Below are 23,392 nucleotides of genomic sequence, written 5' to 3' on the forward strand. Positions count from 1 at the left end.
TTTCGGTGAACCTTGGCAACTACTACTGCAGTGAACCAAAGCATTCGTCCCTCAGGTCGAAAACAATTCGACCGAATACGGAACGCTGCAACTAAATTTCCAGAATGTGCGCACGGTGCTGATTTTAAGTACATCGATGCTCACAAGAACTCAGGAAATACTTGTTGACACCACGGACGTACCGCTTCAGCTACTGCCTTCAGCTACCGGCTTCAGTTACCGCGACCTATCCCACTATAAAACACCTAAATAATATCATATGGAATGGAGACTACGTCGCACAAGCTTCAGTTCAATTTATTCTGTCGAGGCTCCTTAGAGCGAGCGCTTTCTCTGCTTTCTTCCACACATTCGCGTGCCCGAGAACCGGGCGAACACAAACGGCGCGCGTGGTGAAACGACCTGTAGTGCTGCGCGTATCCGTGTTCTTGATGCTCACATCCCAGAATGTAAAAAAGGGTCTTGCTGCGACCACGGAGGTTTCACCCTTCCTATGACTCGGTCTTTCACACCACCGACGATGGCGTGAGGAGAGATTTGGGCTGCTGTAGCACTTCCTTCTTCGACAGGTCAATTTCTCCCTCCAACTCGCGTGCATCTGCGAGCTCATTCTCATTCTCACCCTCGCCATCGCTGCCGCTGCTACTTACGCTTGTGCTGTTGGGCGCATCTTGGTCGGTGGCGCCACTCTCGTTGACTGCAGCTTCTGCTACTGATACATTGTGAATGGGACTGCTTCCGATGCCGTCGAGAGACACCTCGACCGCCGCTTCTTCTGCCGCTACCTTGGTGGTGTGTGCTGGCGTCTGCATGATCTCGATAGCAACGTCTGCTTGAGTACTTCGTTCGTGCTCAAACGTCGATACTGGAACTTGTTTCGATGCCGTTGGCATCGGTGGGAAGGAATTTGGCAACGATGCTGACACAGCCGATGGGTTTGATGATCGCTCCGAGGTCGAGGAAGATACCACCTCATCTAGAGGCGTTTCTGAAGCCCTGGATTCATGAACAGTAGTCGCATTCGGAGGCAGTAATCGAACTGGAGATGGTCGGGGTCGCCTAGCGCTATCGATCGAGGCCTGTTGCCCTGATAGATTGGCTGGGGCAACGAGAGAAACTGGGGCAGGCACGGCCTTTGATAAAGCAACAGTAGGTGGTGCAGAAGCCGGGGCTGATGCTAAAAAACTAGTTCTTCCTGTAGACGAAGTTGAAGGCGAATCAGTTCTAGAAAGACCAAGTGCTCGACTTGGGGCACTGCTCACAGCAGCAGAGGCTGAAACATCCGGGTCGGGGATGCGAGCATCCGGGTGGAAGGCGCATACATCCTCAAAGATCAGCTCCTGCAGCTTCTGCTTCGTCAGGTCTGTATTTTCAAATGCGAAGTCGAAGGGCGTCGGGCATGTCCTCTCCACTGTCCGATCACGCACCAGGCTCAAGTACGGGTGAGCGAGAGCTTCTTGGATCGTGATACGCTTACGCGGGTCGAACACAAGCATCTTCTCCAGCAAATCGAGGCACTGTGGGTTGGCACGCGGATACACCGATGAGAGCGGTACCTTCGGCTTCTTAGGCTGGCGCAAGATAAACCGTTTTGCTTTGGGGTTGGTAATGAAGTCCAGCGAGTCTTCTAGCGGAGATCCCACCACGTCCATAATAATCTTTAGCTGATGCAGATAATCGTGACCAGGAAATAGAGGCCGCCGTCCCAGCATCTCTGCCAAAATGCATCCAATAGCCCACACATCCATCTGCTTGTCGTACTTGGACGAAAGTAGCAATTCTGGAGCGCGATACCACCGCGTCACGACGTACTCGGTAAGACCCGAGTCCATTCCCTGGATCCCTCGAGCAAGACCGAAGTCACACAGCTTCAAATCGCAATCTGAATTAACTAGAATGTTGGACGGCTTCAAGTCACGGTGCAGAACTTCAGCGGAGTGGACGTAGTTAATAGCCACCAGCATTTGATACAAGAAATACTGCACGTGGTCATCACTAATCGACTGGTTCGAGTGAATAACACGGTGCAGATCCGTCTCCATGAGATCCGTCACAATGTACACATCGTTAAACTCTTGTAGAGTTGAAGGACGAAGCAGATCAAGCAGATTCACCAGGTTCGGATGGTTCAGGTGACGCATGAGACGGATTTCTCGAAGAATTCGCTTGGCATCGATGAGATCGTTAAAAGCGTTTGGGATGTTTTTAATGGCGAGAGCTTGACCTGTCTCCGTGTCGCTAGCAGCGATCACACAGCCATACGCGCCTTGACCCACCGCCTTGATCATCTGGTACCGCTTCGGAACATCAAAGTTGGTGTTGCCTACTCGAAATTGGTGGTTGTCACGTTTCGTATCGCGGAAAGAGCAACCACGAGCCAACGCAACACGATGACTCATTGATTGGACCACAGCCCCTAATGGACGCACCAACGGCGTTGGGGCATTCAGGTCCAAACTGGGAGAGTTTTCGTCGATGCCAGATCGCGATGCAGTCGCACGAGACATCGCAGCGAACGAAGCCATCGAGGCTTCGAAGCTGATACTGAGTTGTACTCGTCCACACGTAAACTTTGTCTCGTTTGCGGACAGTAGAGTGTACCACTGCGGCACGGCACCACGGGCGATATCCGAGTGAATTACACTCTCCCGAACTGTTCGCGACGTACTGGCCAGTGCCAGGAACGGCGCCAGATTGACCTTGGCGACCCCAACCACACGTTCCGAGGCCTTCCCTGTGCCATCGCTGTCCACAACTTCCCACGCTTCGATCAGGATAAAGCAAGGCTTACCACGTGATGATCCTGCAAATGGGATCTCGTGCTTGGAGTTCCATTTGGGATTCCGAGCTTCGTCCGGGTCGCATGTGCGTGTTCGAGTGACGCAGTTGGCTGACGACGTTGGAGCATACACGTTAGTCTTACCGTCAGTTACCAAGCGCAGTCCCAGGAACACACGGCGGTTCGACGGTCGTTTATCATTGTCAGCTTCAGATCCGTCTGTCTGCTCGTCGTCGTCAACGAATCCCTGGTCTGAAATTTGTTCCCCACGAAACACGATGACGTGGAGTCTCCCTGCTGGATTGTCATGGACTGCGTTACCCACGACTGCCGCCATGGGCAGCGACAGACTCGACGTCGCACTGCATCCAAACACTGCTGAGGCAGCAATGGGGTCTGCTGAGATGGTGAGACTCTTGACGCGTCCGTCCGGTGCAAACTCGATTGTGTGCTGCCATTGCTGCGTAAATTTACGTCCATTATCTCTATTCTTCATGGTCTCTCGTCCGGCTACCACGGCGGTGCATCCTTCCTTGGCTTGAGCGATATCTGTCACGAAAAAGGCTGTGATCTCCACAGTCTCGTACAGGATAGAGAAGAAGTGCAATACACCGTCAAGACCGTGATATTCGCCCCAAAAAGGCACAGTAGGCGCATAATTGGATGTGAGTACGACGTCACGCGAGAGTTTGGGGAAAAACTGCGGCGATGACGAATGCGAGATGAGAAGCTGGCGGAAGGCGAAATAGAAGCCACGTAGATCCACCTGTGTGGGGGACGTCTGCAACTGTAGTGCCTCCATCCCTTCCATCGAAAGTCGACTGTGTGCATGGCGAACTCCTTCCTCAATAGCCGCCTGCATCATCTCGACCCACATGTCTTTCTCTAACTCTGTGGTACAGCACAGGTGGAAATGCTTGTGGCCCTGCGTCTCAATGAGGAAGCCATGCGCCTTGCCGTAGTTCTCAGGCCGAACCTTATTGATGATCATGCGGCCGCGCAGGTTGCGCGCACTGCGAGCCTCCTCCTTGGAATTGTAGTATGTGAGTGTGGCCCCGTCCAGGATGAGATACCGTTCCTCCCAGCGCGGCAGCCAGTCCCCTTTTTTGCGTACGTATCCCTCCCAGTGAACCTCGTGCGTCATGGCGGCGGGCGTCGAGGTGGTCGACGAGTCCATGAGTAGGTCATCCATATTGTTGTTGCTGGCAGTGTGACCGTTGCTGTTGCTGGTCAGCGCGCTGGCTTCTTCAGTGCCGCTCGCGAGCGCTCCAAGCAGCAAGTCACGCCCCTGCGCTGGAAGTTCCACCGCGGACGCAGGCGCGGGCGGCTCCATCGCGCCAGAGTAATTGTCGTTCAGCTTGCTGCCTTGCGCGAACTGAATCGAAGACTGTTGCAAATAGATCACGACAGCACAATCCCGAAATCAGCTGTCTTTGAGGTACGTTTATCTTGGATTAGCTAAATCAAAAGATTGACAAGGTTGAAACGATTCACAACGGATTCTCGATTTGCTGGTGGTCCCGAATCGGCGTCTGGTGAACGTGTACAGTACTGCACCCCGTTTTCGCAGGGGTGGACCACATAGGATTTGCAAATAAACTATATTTTAGCTGACAAATCACTGCTCGTTTCAGATTTTGGATCATTACATCCGGAGGTTTATCAAAATTCCGAGGACGCAAAAACGGGGTGCAGTACTGTACTTGTATTTATGCAAACGAAAAAAAAAAACACCTTCGGCACCTTCTGTACTTATAAGTCACTCTTTTGATTAAGTTGCCCCACCAAATCTGGCGTTGTTGTTCATCCTCCATTACCGTTTGAAGCTTCCAATCCATCTATTGGTACAAGCCCTCAGAGGAATGTCCGATGCGCACGTGCGCACAAGAGTAAGTAGGGATTGGCAGAATCTGCAGTGCCCAGACATCAATTACTGATCCGCGCTGGTTTCGTGCAGACGAGTACTCCCTGTCATTAAGTCGTCGGAACAAGGCGCACAAGTTTGGCGCCAAATCCATCTGGTTATACTAAATTGGCGCTGAATAGGTGGAAAATGAACGGTACGCCGGGCGCGGAGTAGATCTTAGTGGTTTGCCAAGATCCATGAGGATCTCTTTAGAAGTGGGAGCTATGCGCATGGTAATATGACAGCTAGCAAGCTGACTAATGGCACGTTATCAATGGGCTCTCTCACATAGTTCTGACCAATAACACTACGAGAAACGTATGGGTGTCGGCGTGGTGCAACGCGACATCGAGTGCAAATGATCAGACGTCCGGCGAAAAGGTCATCTCCAATTGGTTCACACACGTCCTCGTGGAAGCATCGTGACGTCCCGGGACGAACCAGAATACGCTCAATATCCAAGCCACTCGGGCGTACGCCTACTGCGCATACCCTACTCGTGTGGTGTAGCGGGATCAGCAAAATCTGCGAGATTGATGGATCCAAATTACCAACAGCGCCCAGACACCAACTTGCGAAGCCCCCCCCCCCGATGATCCGTGATCTGCTGAACTTTCCTCACCTTGTGTACCCGTCGGTAGGGCGGGATCTTGCTCTCTCGGTAGCTTCCGAATAGTTCAAGTGGTGAAGCTTGCGTGTCTTGGCGAGACGTGGGGATGGGGTGGAGCAGTAGTGGTAAGATCTTCACTCTGCGTCCGTAGTTGTTTCTGGATCCCACGCGAATATTCGAGCTTGGTGGGTCCAGGGACTAGATCTGGGATCTGGCCGTATTTTTCCTTGCGGGTTTGTTCCCTTGCCTTTGTTTTCCTTTGCGTCGTACTTGCCGCCTTCTGTAGCGGGATCTTGAGAGTTGAGAGCTTCTTAGGTATACCTGACCAAGTAGTAAATCTGGTTTACCTTGCGATTTGCACGTGTGGATGGAAAGCTCACTAGGTGGTAGGATCTGGCCAATATATTATCTAGTTATCACTACCAACACTAAAAACGCAATTATCAACCTTCACTGAGCTCGGTCAATGTAGTTCCGATTCTTGAGGGCAGGAAGGCACTTGTGTTCTGATTCATAGTTTAGCCTATAACTGCCTGGATTTCTACCATCTATGTCTTTTATCAAGTAAATCCCTTACCAGACTCGGCTACCTGCCCTTTCTCTACTTGGTCCATCCCCCAGCTGTATCAGCATCAGATCCACCGGATCCATGACGTAATCATTGTAAGGTCGCCATATCATGGGTACACTATCCCGAATCCAAGCAACTTTAGTCCACCTTACCGGACGTGTGCACACTTAGTGGATCTGATCCCTCTTATCATCCAAAACCACATTGCGAGTGTCTACAGTCTCCATCTCTCCGCGGAAGTTCGAGATCCATCGGAATTACCACCCCTATACTATAGATCCTAGTCACTTTGTGTGGGATCCTTAATCTGTAACGGGTCAGGTATTTACTCCGTTACTTGCTTACACTATAGTGTTGAGGAAGCTCTCAATAGAACGACCGAGTCTTAGGTTTAACGAAAAATCAGCTCTGCCTTTATTTTAGGACCAAGGCCACAGCCCTGGCCACTCAAATACACGTCATAGTCCAATTGGCTTATAATGGGGCTGGCTCCCCATATATTAGCCAATGACATGACAGTATTTCAGCACACGCTAGTCGTGCGCTAATGCATCTACTTATGCAAAGAAATTTACCTACTTATGTAATGGAGGGGCCCATTACATTACCCCCTCTTAAAGTTGCACTTACGCAACATAAGCGCTGATGAAGAGCATTGGAGAAGACTGCTGGGACGGCAGAGGCGACACTCGCGATATCAAGCCATTGGCGTATCAACAAGAGGCACCACGCTCGGCAACGAGCGTGTAGAGCGAGAAGCCATCTCAGACAACAGCTTGGAGGCCACCAGCGCTGGCGCTGGTGTCGACACACGTGGGCTTCGAGGTGCCAGGCGAGGAGGGGCTAGGTTCTGGTGAAGTGGAGCTAGGACCTTCGCACATGTCCTGAGGCACATCGTGTATTCTGCGACGTCGTGTTCAAGCGGGTAACGAAGCATGCCCGCGCGCAGTACGTTCGATTCCCACGGAGATCAAACTCCGCGACAACCGCACGTGCAAGTGTTTTTGCAAGGACACGATGATCACCACAGACGCAAATACGGGGCACCGGCTGAAGACTTTCTTGTGCTTGGGGATACATCCATCGTGGGACGTCCATGTTGTTTCAGCGGACACGAGGATCACGAAGACAGCGCACCAGGTTCTTGAGACCGCGAGTACGGGGACGACAACCACTTCACTCAGTTGACCGAGCGACGATGTGCGACTGCACAGAGTACGGAGAAGTATCCTGTAGACTCAGACGAGTGCGACGTCGGAATATAGCGTCCTGCGAGCTTGGGTTCCACTCGTCGTCGTGGAACCTCGCGCACTCACGCACTCACTCGCTCACTCACTCACTCACTCACTTGTTCACTCGGCTTACTCACCGAGTGGTTCAGCGGTACAGTGCCGAGCTCTCGTGTAGCTGGTCACCGGTTCGATCCCGGCGTCGACTCCAATTTTCTTCTTAATCATCACGGCGAGCGCCTCCGTGTACCCGCGGAGGCTGGTCGCCTTCTTCACTGCGGGTATCAATACCCGGCTCACTCACGCTTCGGAACGTGAGTGTCTTCTCGTATTAGCTCACGCTGTCGGGAACGTCTTCCAGCAAGCGACTGCGCGGCCCCCAAGTATCTTTACCTGGGGAGAGTCCCAGCCAACGCACGCGATAGTGTTGTTCCTTGTCCCGCAGGGCGCGACCCTGTGGAAACGCTTCAGTATGATCGTCGCAGGTACCATGACACTGGCGAAGGTCATGGTCGAAGATTCGCTCAACGATCCAACGCTGAGCGCCCGAGGAACCAATCAAAGGAGGAGGACCATCTCACTGGAAAGTTGCCGCGTCGCTCGAGGACGAATCAGCGTCCGGGATCTCGGACGGATGGTACTTCTTTAAACATCTGACGTTCTACGTCGGATGTAGCCGTAGTGTTGAAGGAATGTCGAGCGTATAGGCGTCACCAATAACCTTGGTTACCGTAAACGGTCCAATAAAGCGCGGCGCGAGTTTGTTCGCGCCGAGGTTGGTGACCGCTGAGTTTCTGATACCTTCAGTCGACAGGAACACTCGTTCGCCTGTCGTAAATGTGGCCGTTTTCTTGCGGCCATTCTTGTCAGCGTTCTCCTTCCGCTTGTCCACTGCGTCCTGCAGTGCGTCTCGAACATAGCGGGTGACCGTTTGGCGCTGTAGTACAAAGTCGGAGACGACTGCGGAGTCGATTGGTCGCGCCGCATGCGTCGGCGCGTAGTTAGCCGGCGCAAGTGGGCTCGGTGCGGAACGTGTCACTGCGTTGACCGACGTGGAAACTGGGGATACACTCGAGATATCATTAGCAACCGGTGTATGTACCGATTGACCCAGTACCGGTGTTAAGGGTGGGGAAACAGAGCTGGAGGAGATGACTTGTCGGGAGCTTCTTTCCCACCCAGAGTGGAGACACACGGCGCTGTGAGATGGCCCACGGCGAGGAGAGCAGAGACACGTGGGTGTCGCACGTTCTTAATGAAGAAGGGCGTCAGCCCAGTCGACGCGTGTACCGCGTTGTTCAGCGCGAACTCGGCCAGAGGCAAAAACGAGCTCCAGCTGGAGAACGACGTCGCTTAGCTTCGAAGGACGTCTTCGAGGACGCGATTTACGCGCTCCGTCTGGCTGTCCGTTTCCGGATGAGCTGCCGTGGACATCAACAGCTTCAAAACCAGTAGCTCTAAGAGCTTTGATCAGAAGGCCGACGTGAAGCGCGGGTCGCGGTCGGAGACGATAGATTCAGGAAGGCCATGATGGCGGAGGACTGTATCGATGAAGTGCACCGCGGTATCTGCCGCGGTGATCGAATCCGACACCGGAATCAGGTAGTCCATCTTGCTGAAGCGGTCTACGAACACCAAGACACCTGAACGTCCTTTTGCGTCGGGTGGGAGCCTGAAGATGAAGTCCATCGACACCGAGCGTCAGGTCTCGATGACCACTGGTGGATGACGCAAGGGGGCCTGCGAAGACGAGGCAGATTTCACGCGCTGGCAGATCTCGCAGGTGCGCACCCACTTACGCACCCATTTATACAGGTGGGGCCAACAAAAGTCGCGTGACACAGCGGCAAACATCTTCTCGCGACCGAGATGAGCGCCTAGCGGGGCATCATGAGACTCATGGTTAATCCGTGAGCGCAGATCGGGGTCGTTAGGGACAACGACACGTCAGCAGCTCGTCATACGTCAGCAGCTCGTCCTCGAGACGATATCGGTGGATTTTGTTTCGTACAGAGCGGGAAAGGGCTCCCAGTGTGTCGGCGCTGGGAGAGCGGAGATGCTCCAGGATACTGGAGTACATTGCGTCATGCTCGTAAGCAGCTCGGACCTCGTCGCGAAGTGGCGTTACCGGGGAGACGCTCGTCAGGTTGACTCCTGACACCTCTCTCGTGGCACACTCGTCTACATCGTCTTCATCGAGCGAAGCTTGTCGGCCCAATACACCGCGTGGGTCGTAGTCGGGACGCCTATACAAAACGTCGGTGAGAATGTTGTTCTTGCCGGGCTTGTAATGGACCACGAAGTTGTACTCGGAGAAGAATGAAAGCCAGCGGGCCATCCGCTGGGATAGATGAGGGTTCTTCATCGCTTTCCTCAGCGATGCATGGTCGGTGTACACCGCGAAGGTATCCTCGTACAACAAGTACACTCTGAACTTGATCAGAGCGTAGCGCATCGCAAGGAGCTCCTTGTCGTGAACAGGGTAGTTGCGCTCCGCCGGCTTCATCTGTTTGGACTGGTAGCTTACGACGCGCTCTCGACCTTCATCATTGAATTGTATCAGCGCACAGCCGATGGCGAAATCGCTTGCGTCGCAGACGACGTGAAAAGGTTTCGAGTCATCCGGGAGCGCGAGGATTGGGGCCTCGGCGAGATGCTTCTTCACCGAGTCGAAGGCGACTTGATGCGCGAAAGTCCACGACCACGACACATCTTTCTTCAACAACGAAGAAAGCGGCTGAATCAATCCGGCGTAATTCTTCGTGTACTTGTGGAGATAATTTGCGACACCCAGCCACTGACGCAATTCAGTGGGATTCTGTGGCGTAGGCCATGCACATATCGACGACACTTTCTCGGGGTCGGCGCGGACGCCGTTCTGCTCACAAAGCAGCCAAGCACCGGACTCTCCGGCGCACAGAGTATGCACTTCTTCAAGCTGGCATACAGCTTGTTTTCGCGCATCACTTGCTTCAAGTGGACCTTAAGCGCGCTGAGGCCTCCCTCAGCGCGACTGTGTACGAAGATGTCGTCAAAGTTACTCGGTGCGAAATCGCGGAGCGGGCGCAGCGCATAGGATACCATGCGATTGAACGCGGCGGCGGCATTCTTCAAGCCTTGTGGCATAACAAGCCACTCCCAGAGCATACCACTGGGCGTGCTTACCGCTGTGAGCGGTATGTCGCTCAGCCTTATGAGGATTTGGTAGAACCCATCGGTCAAGTTGATGGCGCTGAAGACCTCACTACCCGACATTGCGTCGAGCATCATGTCTTTCCGAGGAATCGTCGTTTGGGCAGGAATGGTAGCGTCGTTCAGCTTGTTGAAGGCATGGACGATGCGCCACCCACCCGTGGCTTTCTTCACACAGAAGGTCGGACTGGAGTGCGGCGATGTGCTCTCCCGCACATGACCCGCCTTGCGGCGGCTCTCGAAGAAGTCATCGATAGCTTGGACCTGATCTCGCGGGAGCGGCCACTGCCGCGTCACACAATACTTCGAGCTGGGCACGAGATCGATCTCGTGGCGAATTCCTCGGTCAGCTGGTAGCTCAGCTGGGATCTTATCCGGAAAGCCATCTTTATATTCGCGGGCGGACTCGAAGACAGGATTGCCGGATTCGCAAAGCGCTTCCCAAGATTGCGCTGCGAAGCACTCCTCGCGGGCCGACTTCGGCTCGGCGCTCTTTGGGCGCGAGGGAGCGTCGTCGTCACTGACTGCATTCACTTCGAGCGACGCCGAATCGGCGTCGGTGGTCAGGCAGACCTGTTCGATTTCATCGTTCTTGAGGCCGCGAAGGAAGTTCTTCCAGGAGAGGCCTGGAAGTCGAGTGATCGACTGCGCCTATCGAGGTGGGTTTGCAAGCTCGAGCGTTCGTCGGCGACCGGAGGTACTTTCCACATACTCAAGCACGCAGACCGACTCCGTCGGTGAGCTGTCACTTGGTACGGGCTCTCGGCGAGGTTTCAGCCGACGCCGCTTCGACTTCCTTTTTCGCCGCCTCGAGTGCAAACTCGAAGATGATGAGTCGCTCTCGCTGGACGAGATGTCACCCCCCTCTAGCGGAAGCCTCTGCTCGACCGCGGTAGTGTTCAGCGGGAGCGCCAACTGCTCGACCACCGGCTCAATTGACGGGAGCCCCTGCTTGACCGCCAGTTGGTCTTCATCCCCGCGTCGCCGCGGGGATTCGTCAGCTAACAGCACTGCACAAGCCGTACAGAGAGGACCATCGCTCACTCTGTGCGCAACGTGCGTCGTGGATGACCGGTCATCCACGACGGTAGCGTGAGGCCAATCTTTATGGGCGACCACGAGGTGCGTGAACAGCTCCCTCACGTCATAACCACTGCGACGCTTGACCGACCGGGCCAACCAGTCAATATCTGGTTGATAGCGCGTCAACCACGGCATACCCAGGATGCAGTCAAACGCGTAATTCATCTCAATGACGAGAAAGTCGTCGTTGCTTCGGAAACCGTCGAACGTGTACGGAAGTGTAATCTCGCGCAGCGCAACGCGGCGTAATTTCCCATCGGCCAACTTGACAGCGTACCTTTGCGGACAGTGATGTCCGACGGGAGTACCGACAAGCACGACGCGCGGATGTTGGTCGCTCCTGAATCAAGGAGCGCTTGCAGTGGTCGCCGGGCGCCGGCGACATGAAGACTGACAATGATCAATCTTGAATCGCTCGGTGTGGTGGTGACATGAAAGTGTGCATGTAGCACAGGACCGCTAGGAGATTAGGTTGTCACCAGGGAACCCGGACCTTCATTCCAGCCAGTAGGGCGCTCCGCACCTACTGACCCTGACCGTTTTTTGGCTGGTCAGAACTCACGGGCTCGGCATCGACATGCGAAAGCACTGGAGCTGGCGCGCGGCACTCCTGCCGCGCGATGACCGACCTTCCGGCAACGGAAGCAGGTGAGAGAACGACCGTTCCAAGCACCGCTTCGACGCGCTACATGACGCTGACGATTGCTCGTCGCATCGATAGCGTCGATGTCCATGGGCTCGGGTGCAGATTCTCGAGCTGAAGCGGGCAGCGCGTGAGCGTATGACGCCGCAACCACGTAGTCCTCGCGTAGTGCAGTAGTGCAAGGGCAAATGCCTCTTCGAGTGTAAAGAGATCCGATCTGGTAAGGCAGTAGCGCGTCATGCCTTCGCGCATACCGAACACGAGCACATGAGCCCGAGAGGCCATATCGATGGCCTTGGCCATGATACACGACGCGAGGTGTCGCGTCTTCTGGACGTAGTCGCGCATAGTCATCGTGTCTTGCCGAAGGGCGAAGAAGTCTGCCCGAATTCGGTATTCATCTTGCAGCGGCTCGAACGCGAGCCGAAGGTCACTTTGGAGGGTATCCAGAGTGGGGAAGGCGTTGGGGTCGACGACCCAACTTGCCGAGGGCCCATTCCTTGGCTTTCCCAGACAGCCGCGAGAGAAGGAAGTGGGCCTTCGCGGAAGGCGCCTCGATCAACCTCGAGGCGATGTAGATCTCTCGAAACCAGCGATTCAGCGGAAGTCGGTCTTCTCCGGCACCGGAGTAGGTGGACGTCTCTAGCTTCACGACGTCATCCGTGAAGATACGCGAGGGAGTTGACACTCACCGATTCGCATCGGCGAGCTCGCATTTCATGAATTCTTGTGTCGCAACGCGCTGCTCGTTGGGCGTCGCTGAGCGCAGCAGCGACGTGACGACGGCTTCTCTGGACACCGCCGCGAGGCGGTGGAGAGCTTTCCACTCGATCCGAGTGAGATGGGGGAAAGCCGCGTGGTCGAGGACATGGCTCATGTCGAACTTTGTCATTGGAAGGACTACTAAGTGCTACCAGGTGTAACCGACCAGGTATTTACTCCGTTACTTGCTTGCACTATAGTGTTGAGGAAGCTCGCAATAGAACGACCGAGTCTTAGGTTTAAGACAAAATCAACTCTGACTTTATTTAAGGACCAAGGCCACAGCCCCGGCCACTCAAATACACGTCATAGTCCAATTGGCTAATAATGGGTCTGGCTCCCCATATATTAGCCAATGGCAGGATAGCATTTCAGCACACGCTAGTCGTGTGCTAATGCACATACTTATGTAAGGAAATCTACCTACTTATGTAATGGAGGGGCCCATTACAAAATCCGTTGGATTCGGACACGGGGCAGTGGGATCTGGGACATCTAGTGGTGGACCTTGCTTTTCAGTCTGCCAGATCCACCTTCAGATGGTGTCTATAGCACTTCTTCCATAGAATCCCCACTTGATCCACCCACACGTGGTGGATCCCATATCCCCTTGGTGTGCTCGGGCGAGGGTGGATCCGAGCCTCCGCTTAGTGGATCTCAATTATACTACCACGAACCAGGTTCCTCCTGCCACCCTTCGTACCCTTATTCTCCAGATCCATCCTGTGTAGTCACCTATTGCTGATCCATCCAGTCCACATCCATAGGGTATGTGTGACGGGGTCACACAGCACCTTGTGCTAGAGGAAGTTCGCTTCGGAGAGTATACAAACTCTCAGTGAGCAGTAGTTCACAGGTCCCTTTTGTCTAAGGGAACGAAGTGGCCAATTTAAGGTAAGTTGTAAGCTGAATGTGTTTATAGGTAGGCTAAGCTTGAGTTAAATAAACAAACCAGAAGTCACCTATAGAAAAATATGTCATCAGCCAATGGTTGGCCTCGGACGACCCTGGTACCATGTACCAGGTATCCCGAAGTGTGACGTGTCACACTTCATGTAACTAGGGGTACACTAGGGGCTACGTACCCCGTTACATCCTCCCTCACTTAGGTCCGGTTTACCGACCAATCGGAATGAGGAAGTGTACGTCACAAACTCTCATTCTCAAAGTCGAAATACATCGACTTGACTGCGCGAGCGCGGCGGAGGCTCACTTTACAGTTAGATCCCCGAGTAGCTTTTGAGCGCTCTTCTCCTCGGTCTTCACGTCGACCTTTAGCATGCCCCGTGGCACTGCGAAGAGCGGTGCGAAAACACGCTCCAAGGCTGCTGCCGGAAAGGCGCAAGCCAATAGTACTAAGCCTCGCGGCAAAGGCTTTGCACTTCAGGAGGCTACTAAGGTGGCCTCGGAGGCGATCGCCTCAGCTAGTAACGCGGCTGCGAGCAAGTGTACAAGCACGCGCCGCAGTCCGTCACCTTCGGTCTCTCCAAACAACCGGCCGAACCCGCGGTCCGTTGAACGTGAGTTCGGTTCGGGCAGTGAGGGTGAGACCGAGTCTAGACAACAAACTCTGGATAAAGCGGATGTAGTAATTAACCGCTCAAAGGAACGACTGCGTGCCCTGCTTGCTCATTGAAAACGAAAGCTCGGTGATGGCTGCAAGCTTCTTCGGATCAGCTCTGATACCTTCTGGCGAAATTTAATGCGACAGAAAGTCCACTTTTGGCTGGCAGAAGATGCTCTTGGTGAAACTAATGCTGATCCGACACTGTGCAAATCTTGGCAGCATTCGATCCAGCGTAGCCATACAGCTGTCGAAATCTTCGCCACCAAAGCAAATATCATCCACAAACGATCGTCGACCAAACACGAGTACCAGCGATGATTCATTTGGCTACCCGTTCGTAAACATGTCAGCGACGGGACTGTTGACGAGTTGTAATACAGGGTCAGTCTCCACCCGGTGCTTCGCGGTCTGCCGCGAATTTCGTTTGAAACGAGCTCTCGGTGCTTGTTCCACGACGTTCCTTGGCATGTTCTTCAGCTAAGCATCGTCTCCGAGTATTCAAACCAACCTCCTTTTGGCTTAACGAACCCCCAGAGCGCGTTGTCAATCATGCCTTGGTAGATCATCGACGCGTTCTTTAGCCCGAAGGGCATGCGCAACCAATCGAAGTGTCCGAGTGCGCAGACAAATGCCGACACTTTACGTGCTCGCAAGGTCATCATGACCGCCCAGAAGCCGCTTGCAGCATCCAGCAAGCAGAACCATAGGTAGCACGCGAGATCAGTCAACAGATCGTCGACTAGCGGCATTGCATACTCCATGATCGCGGTGATGGCATTCACCATCTTGTAATCAATGCAGAGCGGATGTCCAGCCCGTTCTTTTTTATCACAATCACGATCGGCCATGCCCATGGACTGTCTGAAAAGACGATCAGTCCTGTTCTCAACAAAGCCCGTAGCAGCTCGTACAGCTTGCCGATAAATCGTAGCGGCGCGCGTCGGGCACGCTGTTTGATTGGGGCATGCCCCTGCGTGTCGATATCGCATTCTTCGCCGTAAGCTGGTGGCGGCAGTGCGTTACCACTAGCAATCAAGATGTGCTCGTGGTTCTTCAGCGTTGCAACCAGACGTTCTCGGCGATCGGTCGACAGCTGGGGATCAGCAACATTGGGCGCATTGTAGTCTATCGTCGTGTTGATTTCTTCGGTAAGGTCCGGCAGGAAGGCCAACTCCTTGCGTAGTCTTCCAGACCGATGTTGTTAGCTGGGTGTTGGCAGAAGTCACTTCTTGTGTCCTCCGTTGCTTCATTTCCTTCGGTTGTTAACACGCGAGCGACCGACATGTACGTCTCGTCCAAAGTCGCGACGGACCCTTCCCTCGACTCAACGTCGGCATCCACTTCAATTTGAACACTCGGTACTTGGTCTATCACCTTCCCCGCCTGGTTTCCCATCTTTAGGCCACCGGCTGAGTCTTTGCTCGCAATATTGAATGCGCAGGCAGCTGACATATTGGGCTGTTGACTTCTGTTCAGCGCCTCGGATGATCGTTGGCTTGACAGTTCGGTATTTGCTCTAATCTCGCAACGAACACTCGGTGCCGGGCTCATCACCTTTATCGCAACGTCCGCGTCCTCTGGACCAACCACCGATGCTTCGTTCGCAAATTTGGCTGCGCACAAGGCCGGGACAACATCGTGTAGATTGGTGTATCCATCTGATCCAGTGCTACAATGTGTCATTCCTGTTGTCACCCCAGACTCGAAACGAACACTCGTTGGCGTATTCAAAAGGTTTACCGAGCTCAGTAGATCGTGTGTACGCGCTACCGAGGCTTCGTTTGCATTATTTCTTCCGCCGCGAGCTGTCGTACAAGTGTCTGAAGGCTTGTCGGAAAGTTGGACACAGCCGAGTCCCCGGCTGTCGCCCCAGACGCCAGACAGGCCTCCACTCGTTCACGTTCCTCTATGATCTTCGTCCAGCGTTCTGCACACATCAGACGATCACCAGAGTCCTTTAGCGAGTCTTCAAGAGTCCTTGCAAGCACCCCACTGGGTTCTTGATAGTTTGGTCGCTCGACTGCTGAAGGCTGAGATGCAAGCCATTGCTCGTAGATTTCACACTCACGCTGAAACAGCTCGCGATCTCTGCAGCCTTCATAGATACTTGCCAATCTTGGTACTTCTCGGAGTCCAGACGCAAATAGCCGTCATCTCGCGGCAAATCCCCATCCGGAATCCACATCGCGATCGAGTCGTGTGCTGGTAGGTACCCAGTTTGGTCGGACACATTGGTCAACCGAATACTCTGAGGCCGTCCACGTCGAAACCTCGCCACTGACGGGATTATGTCCGTTCGACGAGCCCACAGTACGTGTACTTCCAGCTCGACTTGACGCTTCGCTAGTCGATATTCTCGCCACTCGTGCGCTTGAATGTCCAAACGCTCAGGTGGCCCGGCGTTAACATGAGAGCCGTACTCTTCACTGTCGATCATGTTTTTGGTCTTGATCAGTGGGATTTGGACTTCGTGCGGAAATTGCTCCGCGCCGTGAAACAGGTCCAACCGAATCCCAACTGGGATCATAAAGTCGGTCCCGAGTACCACGTCGACACCTGCACTATACGCCATGACCCACATCTCGAATTCGTACACCATCTCCCATCCGAGCGTAATCTTAACGCACGCTCGTCGCGTCGTAGACACCTTGCCTTCGCTAATTCCTTGAATGTCAATACGGCGTCCGTGATCAGGTACATCTCGGAGCCGCAACTTCGTGGCAAAGGTGTCAGTGATCACACTAATGTTCGCTTCGGTGTCGAGGAGGATCCTCGTACGCTTGTCGTTTACAGCGCCTTGCACCAGAGCTCTCATTCTGATTCGTCGGTCGAATTTCTTGGCCGACCACCACCCCTGTCTCTCGCCAGGGTTCAATTTCATCATCTTGGAGTGACCCTTGCGCTCGTCTCGCGCTGCACTCGAAACCACGCCGAACGAGCCCTCGCTGGTGCCCTCAACAGCATCAGCACACTTCACTCTCTCTCCAACACCTCCACCGAGGATTCTACTTCTCTCCTTTTCGTTTTCCGTCGCGTTACGTAATTATCAGGTCCTTCACTCTGCCCCATGTAAGCAAAGATACACTCTGCTTCCATTGAAGGCTCGGTTAACTGTGGTAGCCCGATAGGGACCAACCCAGTTGTAGTTAGCGGGCTGCCTAGTTTAAATGACGTTCTTGAACGACGGCCTTGAGCTCTGGAGGGAGCTCCTCCTTCGTGCATTAGTGAGCACGAATTTGGCAAGGTTTTGGAAGTTGCGGAAAAGTTCGCATTGTCCAGCATCGTGGAGTTGTTTGAAGAACTTGCATCGCTTGTTACAGTAGTGGGCGGAGTGACTCATGCCGCCGCACACCGCGCATGGTCCGTACTGTGGGCGTCGGTTGTCGCGGTTGAAGTCACGTCGACCGCGTTGGTCCTGATTGAACCCACGGTCACCACCTCGGCGATCTTGATTGAAGCCATTCTCGCGATCAGGCGTGTTTCCACGCGGTTGACGGTTGTCCGAACGTGCGTAGGTGCCTTCAGCAGCTGCACGGCGCTCGTTTTCGTTAGCAGCGGCGAGGTATCGGTCGTTTTCATCCAATGAGAAATCACCATCCGTATTATCGGGCTGAAAGTCGCTGTACTCATCTTGGACATTGTCGTAAGCGTTCGGATCTTAGTTTGAATACTCGTTGCCTCCTTGAGCAGCTTCACGACCTTCTAATTCAGCTAGTAGGTCGTCCACCGTAGCTTCAATGAGTGTCACTCTTGGTTTGTTGCGGTTGTCATCGCGGCGACGGTCATCACGCCGGTTGTTGCGGGCGAATCCATCGTCGCGTCGCGTATCACGACTCTTGGAGTATCGGTACTCACTGTCACGCTTGGCCATCCTCTCCTTGCCCTTGAGAACATCTTCGATGATCTCTTCGAGCTCGTGAATGTCGGCGACTCGAGCGTGGTAGAGACACTCCGCCAGCTTGTCATCATCGCATGTTGCCAGGAACTGCTGTACGTGTTCTTTCGCGTCGCGACCACTCTTCTCGAAGGGTAAACGGGCGCTCCGAGCGTAGCTATTCAGCCTTTGTATGAAGTTGCACAGATGTTCGTTACGTTCCCGCTTTGCAGAGTAGTAACGGGACAGTGTCATCTGCGTGAACTGCGAGCAATAGTAGCGGATGAACGCATCGCGCATCAGCTTCCACTTGCGCTTCGTCTTCTTCGGAAGTTGACGGAACCAATGAATGGCTCCGTCTCGGAGACTTAGCTCAAATGGAATGCACCATTTATCGGCATCTGTGTGGGTTCCAGTCATTTCATAGACGAACCCACGGAGCCACTGCATACAGTTCTCGCTCTTGTTACGAGAGCCTGAGAACGGCGTGATGCGATCCAATGGTCGGTGTGATGTCATTTCAATCCTCGGTGTCGGGTCCACGTCGTTCAGCGTTGCCAGCACATTCATTTGACGCATCAACGCGACTTGAGGATCTTCCTCGTCGAATGTCCGCACCAAAATGTCATCGTCACTTGATGAACCATCGCTGATAGCCTGACGACGTCCGGCACCACTTTTGGAAGCTCGCGCACCGCCCCGGCGACCGAATGAACCCTCGTTACCAGCGTACACGCGTTGCATACGGCTCTCCGAACGTGGCGTAACCATGTGCGAGTCTTGAAAATACGGTGAAGCCTCGGTAGCGCCAAAGGCACCACGATCAACTCCACGCTTGGTCGGAGGAGTATGGTCGAGTCGTTGGGGTGTCTGCGGCAGCAGAATCGTGGACGGATCTTCAGCATGAACAATCGGTCGACTCACAGGCTGCTTCCCAGCGTTAATGCCCACTGCACCAAATGCCTTCCGAGGCTTCTTCTTCCATTTCTGGAGAGCAGCTCTGGCCTCACGAGGACGCCAATCTTGGAGCGACATCGTCGGTGGGTACGTCTCATTCTCGAAGCCCAGCGACAATATTAGCAAAACTGGATCCTCGGCAACTTGGCTAGTCGAAACCGAGCTGACTGGGTACTGAAGCTCCTGCGCAAGCGCGGGACAGTCGGCCTTTCTTTTGGGGATGGGCTTGAACAGCTGCATCCACTCAACATTCTGCGTCAGCGCTTGTACGCGGTCACAAACGCGTTTGGCGGCTGGCATATCACCGCTAATAGGTGGGCGAGGTGCTTTCAGCAACGTTGAATGCTTTGCACTCGCCACCGAAGGTTTAGAACCCTCGGTCCCATCGTCATATTATTCATAGATCGGTTCTGGTCCCGCAACGTCATCTAGCTCGTCGGCGAGGTTCCTCGAAAGGGAACTGGTCGCCCCACTTAGCCCCGATGACAGCGTGACCGTCGCCGGTGTTGCTGCGCCTGGCTCTGGAGCAGGCGTCTTGTCTTCGTAATCGTCATAATCGTGGGCGTCAGGACCGATGTCCGCCTCGTCGTCAAACTCACCGAAATCTCGGTGGCGGCTGTAAAGCGTGCAGCCGACAGGTTCAGACTTGAACCCTCGTTGCGAGCTCCGCCAGACTTGGCAGGCGTAGCTGGTACCGCCTGTTGTCCTTTCGCCATGTTTCTTGTTCTCTTGTTTTTGTTGTTCTTCTTCGCTTGGTAGCTCTTAAACTGGGAGGCCATACAAACAGTTCACAATGGTCACACTCTGTTACCGGGTTGCGCACCAGTTGTGGTGTTGGAATTCCCACGTGAGCTCTAGCTACAAATGTTGTTAGGACGTTCCCACAACAATACGTTTGTTAGGATAGCAAACGATCGTTCGGGCGGACCTGAAGACCCCAGTTCTGCCCTTGCACCGGGACAGACTGGGCCTTGTAAACTGCTTATATAGGCCAACCAGTAAAATAAGAACACGTTACTAGCACGAGCAAAGCTAATAGGTGTTATAAATCCTCGTGGCCAACAGCGGAAGGGTACCAGGCACGGGTAAGCCTTTTACGAGGGCACCGAGTGTTCAACACTCGGTTGGAAAAATAATAGGGATGCGATACAAGCACTCCCAGTCGTGCAAATAGGCAACAATAAGCCGTCACTTAAACCCTCCCGATAGTAATCGGCCAATACACACAGTCTCTTGGCCTTGCTGGATGAACCCTCGCTACAGAGCTTCGAGCTCACCGACAGGCATAACACACTCAAATAAGCTTGACCAGACGCTTACCTTGACGCCGGACGTCGCTCTGTATGCTTGAGTGGAAATTCTGTTCTGTGTTTATGTTTGCCCTTTCGGGTCTATTCCTTATAGGAAGGCCTAATCAAGTTTACAAATATCAAGTGAACAATGATCCGTTATGGATATTATTGCACGCCAAGCGTCGTCTGCACCGTCGCATGAGCATCTTTAACATTTCACGCCCTGTCCCAGACAGTGAACGTGCCTTCAAAGAGTCGCGGATCCCTCTGCGAACTCATCCCAACCGCCACCGAGGGTTCGTAGCGTAGATGATCAGTCCTTGGCCGCTGAATGCGAATCCGGCCAGTCCATTTTTAATAATAAGGACATCCTGGATTGAGTGACATCTGGACCGTATCCAATATTCGCTGAGTGTTCGGTAGTGACGCCGTCGAGTCTCTTGCACCTTGGAGTCACCGTACATCACGTGACCGAGGGCTCGTCGCTTGAACATCTTGGGTGGTGCCGCATTTTTGTCAACGGGCGATTATCTGCAACTCTGGAGAAATCACTACACCATAGGAGGTTCAGATCCGACTTGTGGCGGCGGCGGCGTCGTCGGCGGCGACCGTGACGTGGAGCTTTAATACCCACGTCTGGGGATGTCGGAGCGCCGATATCCGAGGCACTCGTGTGGTACTGTGGTACCCACACAGGAAGCGTGCTCGACACCTTCCTCTTCAGTTAAGGTCTGGGCGAACGCGTGTGGCACTATGTTACCCACACAGGAATCGTATCCGACGTCTTCCTCTTCGGTTAAGGTCTGGGCTATCGTGTGTGGAACTCTGTTACCCACCCTGAACACGCTATTGTCAGTTTTCGTGACAGCTACAGCTGTCTGCGGAACTAAGCTACCCGCTTGTGGACCTAAGTTACCCACTTGGCCAGCGCCTTCTCTGGGCGCTGCCACCATAAAACATCCTTGGAGTCGTCATATACGTCGACGACTCCCAAGCATCTGCCGGATGCTTTGGTACCCTGGCAGCCCTTGCGAGCGCCCCGGGTCCTGCCAGAGGTGGGAACATGACTCACCAATGCTCTGTCGAACTGCGCAGGGCGGCTGGCACCGATTGCCTTGCCTCGCCAGTCGATCCAGGGCTCGTGCTTCTCAAGCCAGGGCATGCCCAGAATCATATCGTAGGGATCCATGTCGAGAGCAGTAAACTGTTTGAGGCTGTCAAAGTCTTCAAACTTGACGGCCAGATCCACTTGGACGTTGGGGACAGTGACGACCTTCCCGTCGGCCAGTCGCACTGACACCGTCCCGTTGCCCTTGCTTTCTCTCAAAGCATCGGGCAGCTGGTTGCTATTACGAGCAACCGTCTGGCTGCGTGCAAAATTCTTCGACGCCCTAGAATCGGTTAAGATGTTAAAGGGGTGATCGTATCCCCGCACACATCCGTGTACTACGAGCAGCCCACCACTACTCTTCGCCGATTCGAGAATACGAAGACTCTCAGGGGATAAGGCCGGTTCTTAACGGGATCACGTGAACTCCTGATCTGTTTAGGGAAAGGTATAACAATCGCCGATTCTTCATTCCTATCAAGATCATGATCTGAAGAGTCGCAAAGTCTGCCTCCAGTACTATCATTGCCGTTGTTGAGTAGAAATCGCAGTGCGTAGGAGGATGGACGCGCCAGAAACCAGTGAATCGCAACAAGGAAGCAGTGAACCAAAAATTAGTGGGAACTGGAGAGCCGTCCAGAAGCATGAATGCAAGCGGACGGCCCCCCCGCCGTCATCGGATGACTACAGTACCTGGTCAGTAGATCAGGTGAAGCTAGAGTGTACCTCACGCAAACTATCTGTTGCGAAGAACACGAACAAGGCTGCTCCAGTGGCTATTTTGCAAGGCTACGACGAGTCTCAAACAGCCATGGAGTTGCTTCCCGAGAATCAGCGCTTTAGTAAACGTGGTCGCGACACCGGAGGGGACACAACAGAGCGGCGCTTGCGGCATTGTTTGTTTCGGCTACTAAACATCCTCTTCTCTGAGACTGTGTTTGAACGTTTTATCACTTCAGGTGACACACTAACACGATGCGAACTTGATGAAGGAGGTCGGCGCTTTTGGAAAGAGGTTGCAGAAGCTTTTAATACAAGCAATGATGATTTTAATTGTCTTGTCTCTGATGATACACTGTTCGATGGCATCGAACCACAATTGATCACTATTCATTCTGGGGCTAAAATAAAAAAAAGTATGTGGAAAGAGTGTAATGCACGGTTCTCAACGGCCGAAGGAAGGTGCAAATTACTCGGATCACACGACGAATTCTGCAATTTCTGTCAGGGCGATAAAGTAGCCATGTACGTTCATCGCTGGTGTGAGCAGCATGGGTGTGGTCGCGAGTTTTGTTCAACACGCATTTATGAAGATAACGAAGACGATGAATCAAAAGAGATGCAATTGGCCAATAAGAAACAAAAAGTAAATAGGAAACGCTCTAAAACCAAAGAAGAGCGTAGAAACAGTGTCGATTCTGTTGCTATTCTAACCGAAGCTGTTGCAAAATTGGTGGGCACTGAAGTTGCAAGTATAAAGGGTGGGTTAATCGAGGAGAAAATCCCAGTCGCCCGTTTAAAGCGCGGAAAAATGGAGCGATATGTCATAGTGGAAAAATTGGCTGCAGTAGATGGTATTCTTGCTCGACGTCGTCAGGCTCTATCCGTCCTGGCCATGCAGATTCATGATAGATTATCCAAAGGGATGGATGCCACGGATCTTAGGTGGAGCGTGAAGTCGCCATTCAACGCGTTCGGACAGCTCAAGCTAAGTCGGACGACCTTCAAGGTCAAATTATGGGCTGCTAAACTATCAGCTGCGGCTCGTACGCATAGGGATAGGTCAGTACATGTTGTACCGCTGAATATGACCGAGAAC

At 53.5% G+C, this 23,392-nt stretch overlaps 1 protein-coding gene across 1 annotated transcript; it reads right to left on the reverse strand.

The window, feature by feature from the left end:
- Positions 1 to 506: 506 nt before the first annotated feature.
- PITG_19213 (mitogen-activated protein kinase, putative) lies at positions 507 to 4,112 on the reverse strand (the record flags this gene model as incomplete). Its single annotated transcript, XM_002997037.1, has 1 exon — positions 507 to 4,112. One exon carries the CDS (start codon positions 4,110 to 4,112, stop codon positions 507 to 509), a length of 3,606 nt encoding a protein of 1,201 aa, XP_002997083.1.
- Positions 4,113 to 23,392: the final 19,280 nt, after the last annotated feature.

This window comes from Phytophthora infestans, genomic scaffold, assembly GCF_000142945.1.
Source record: "Phytophthora infestans T30-4 supercont1.90 genomic scaffold, whole genome shotgun sequence".
NCBI classification, from domain to species: domain Eukaryota; phylum Oomycota; class Peronosporomycetes; order Peronosporales; family Peronosporaceae; genus Phytophthora; species Phytophthora infestans.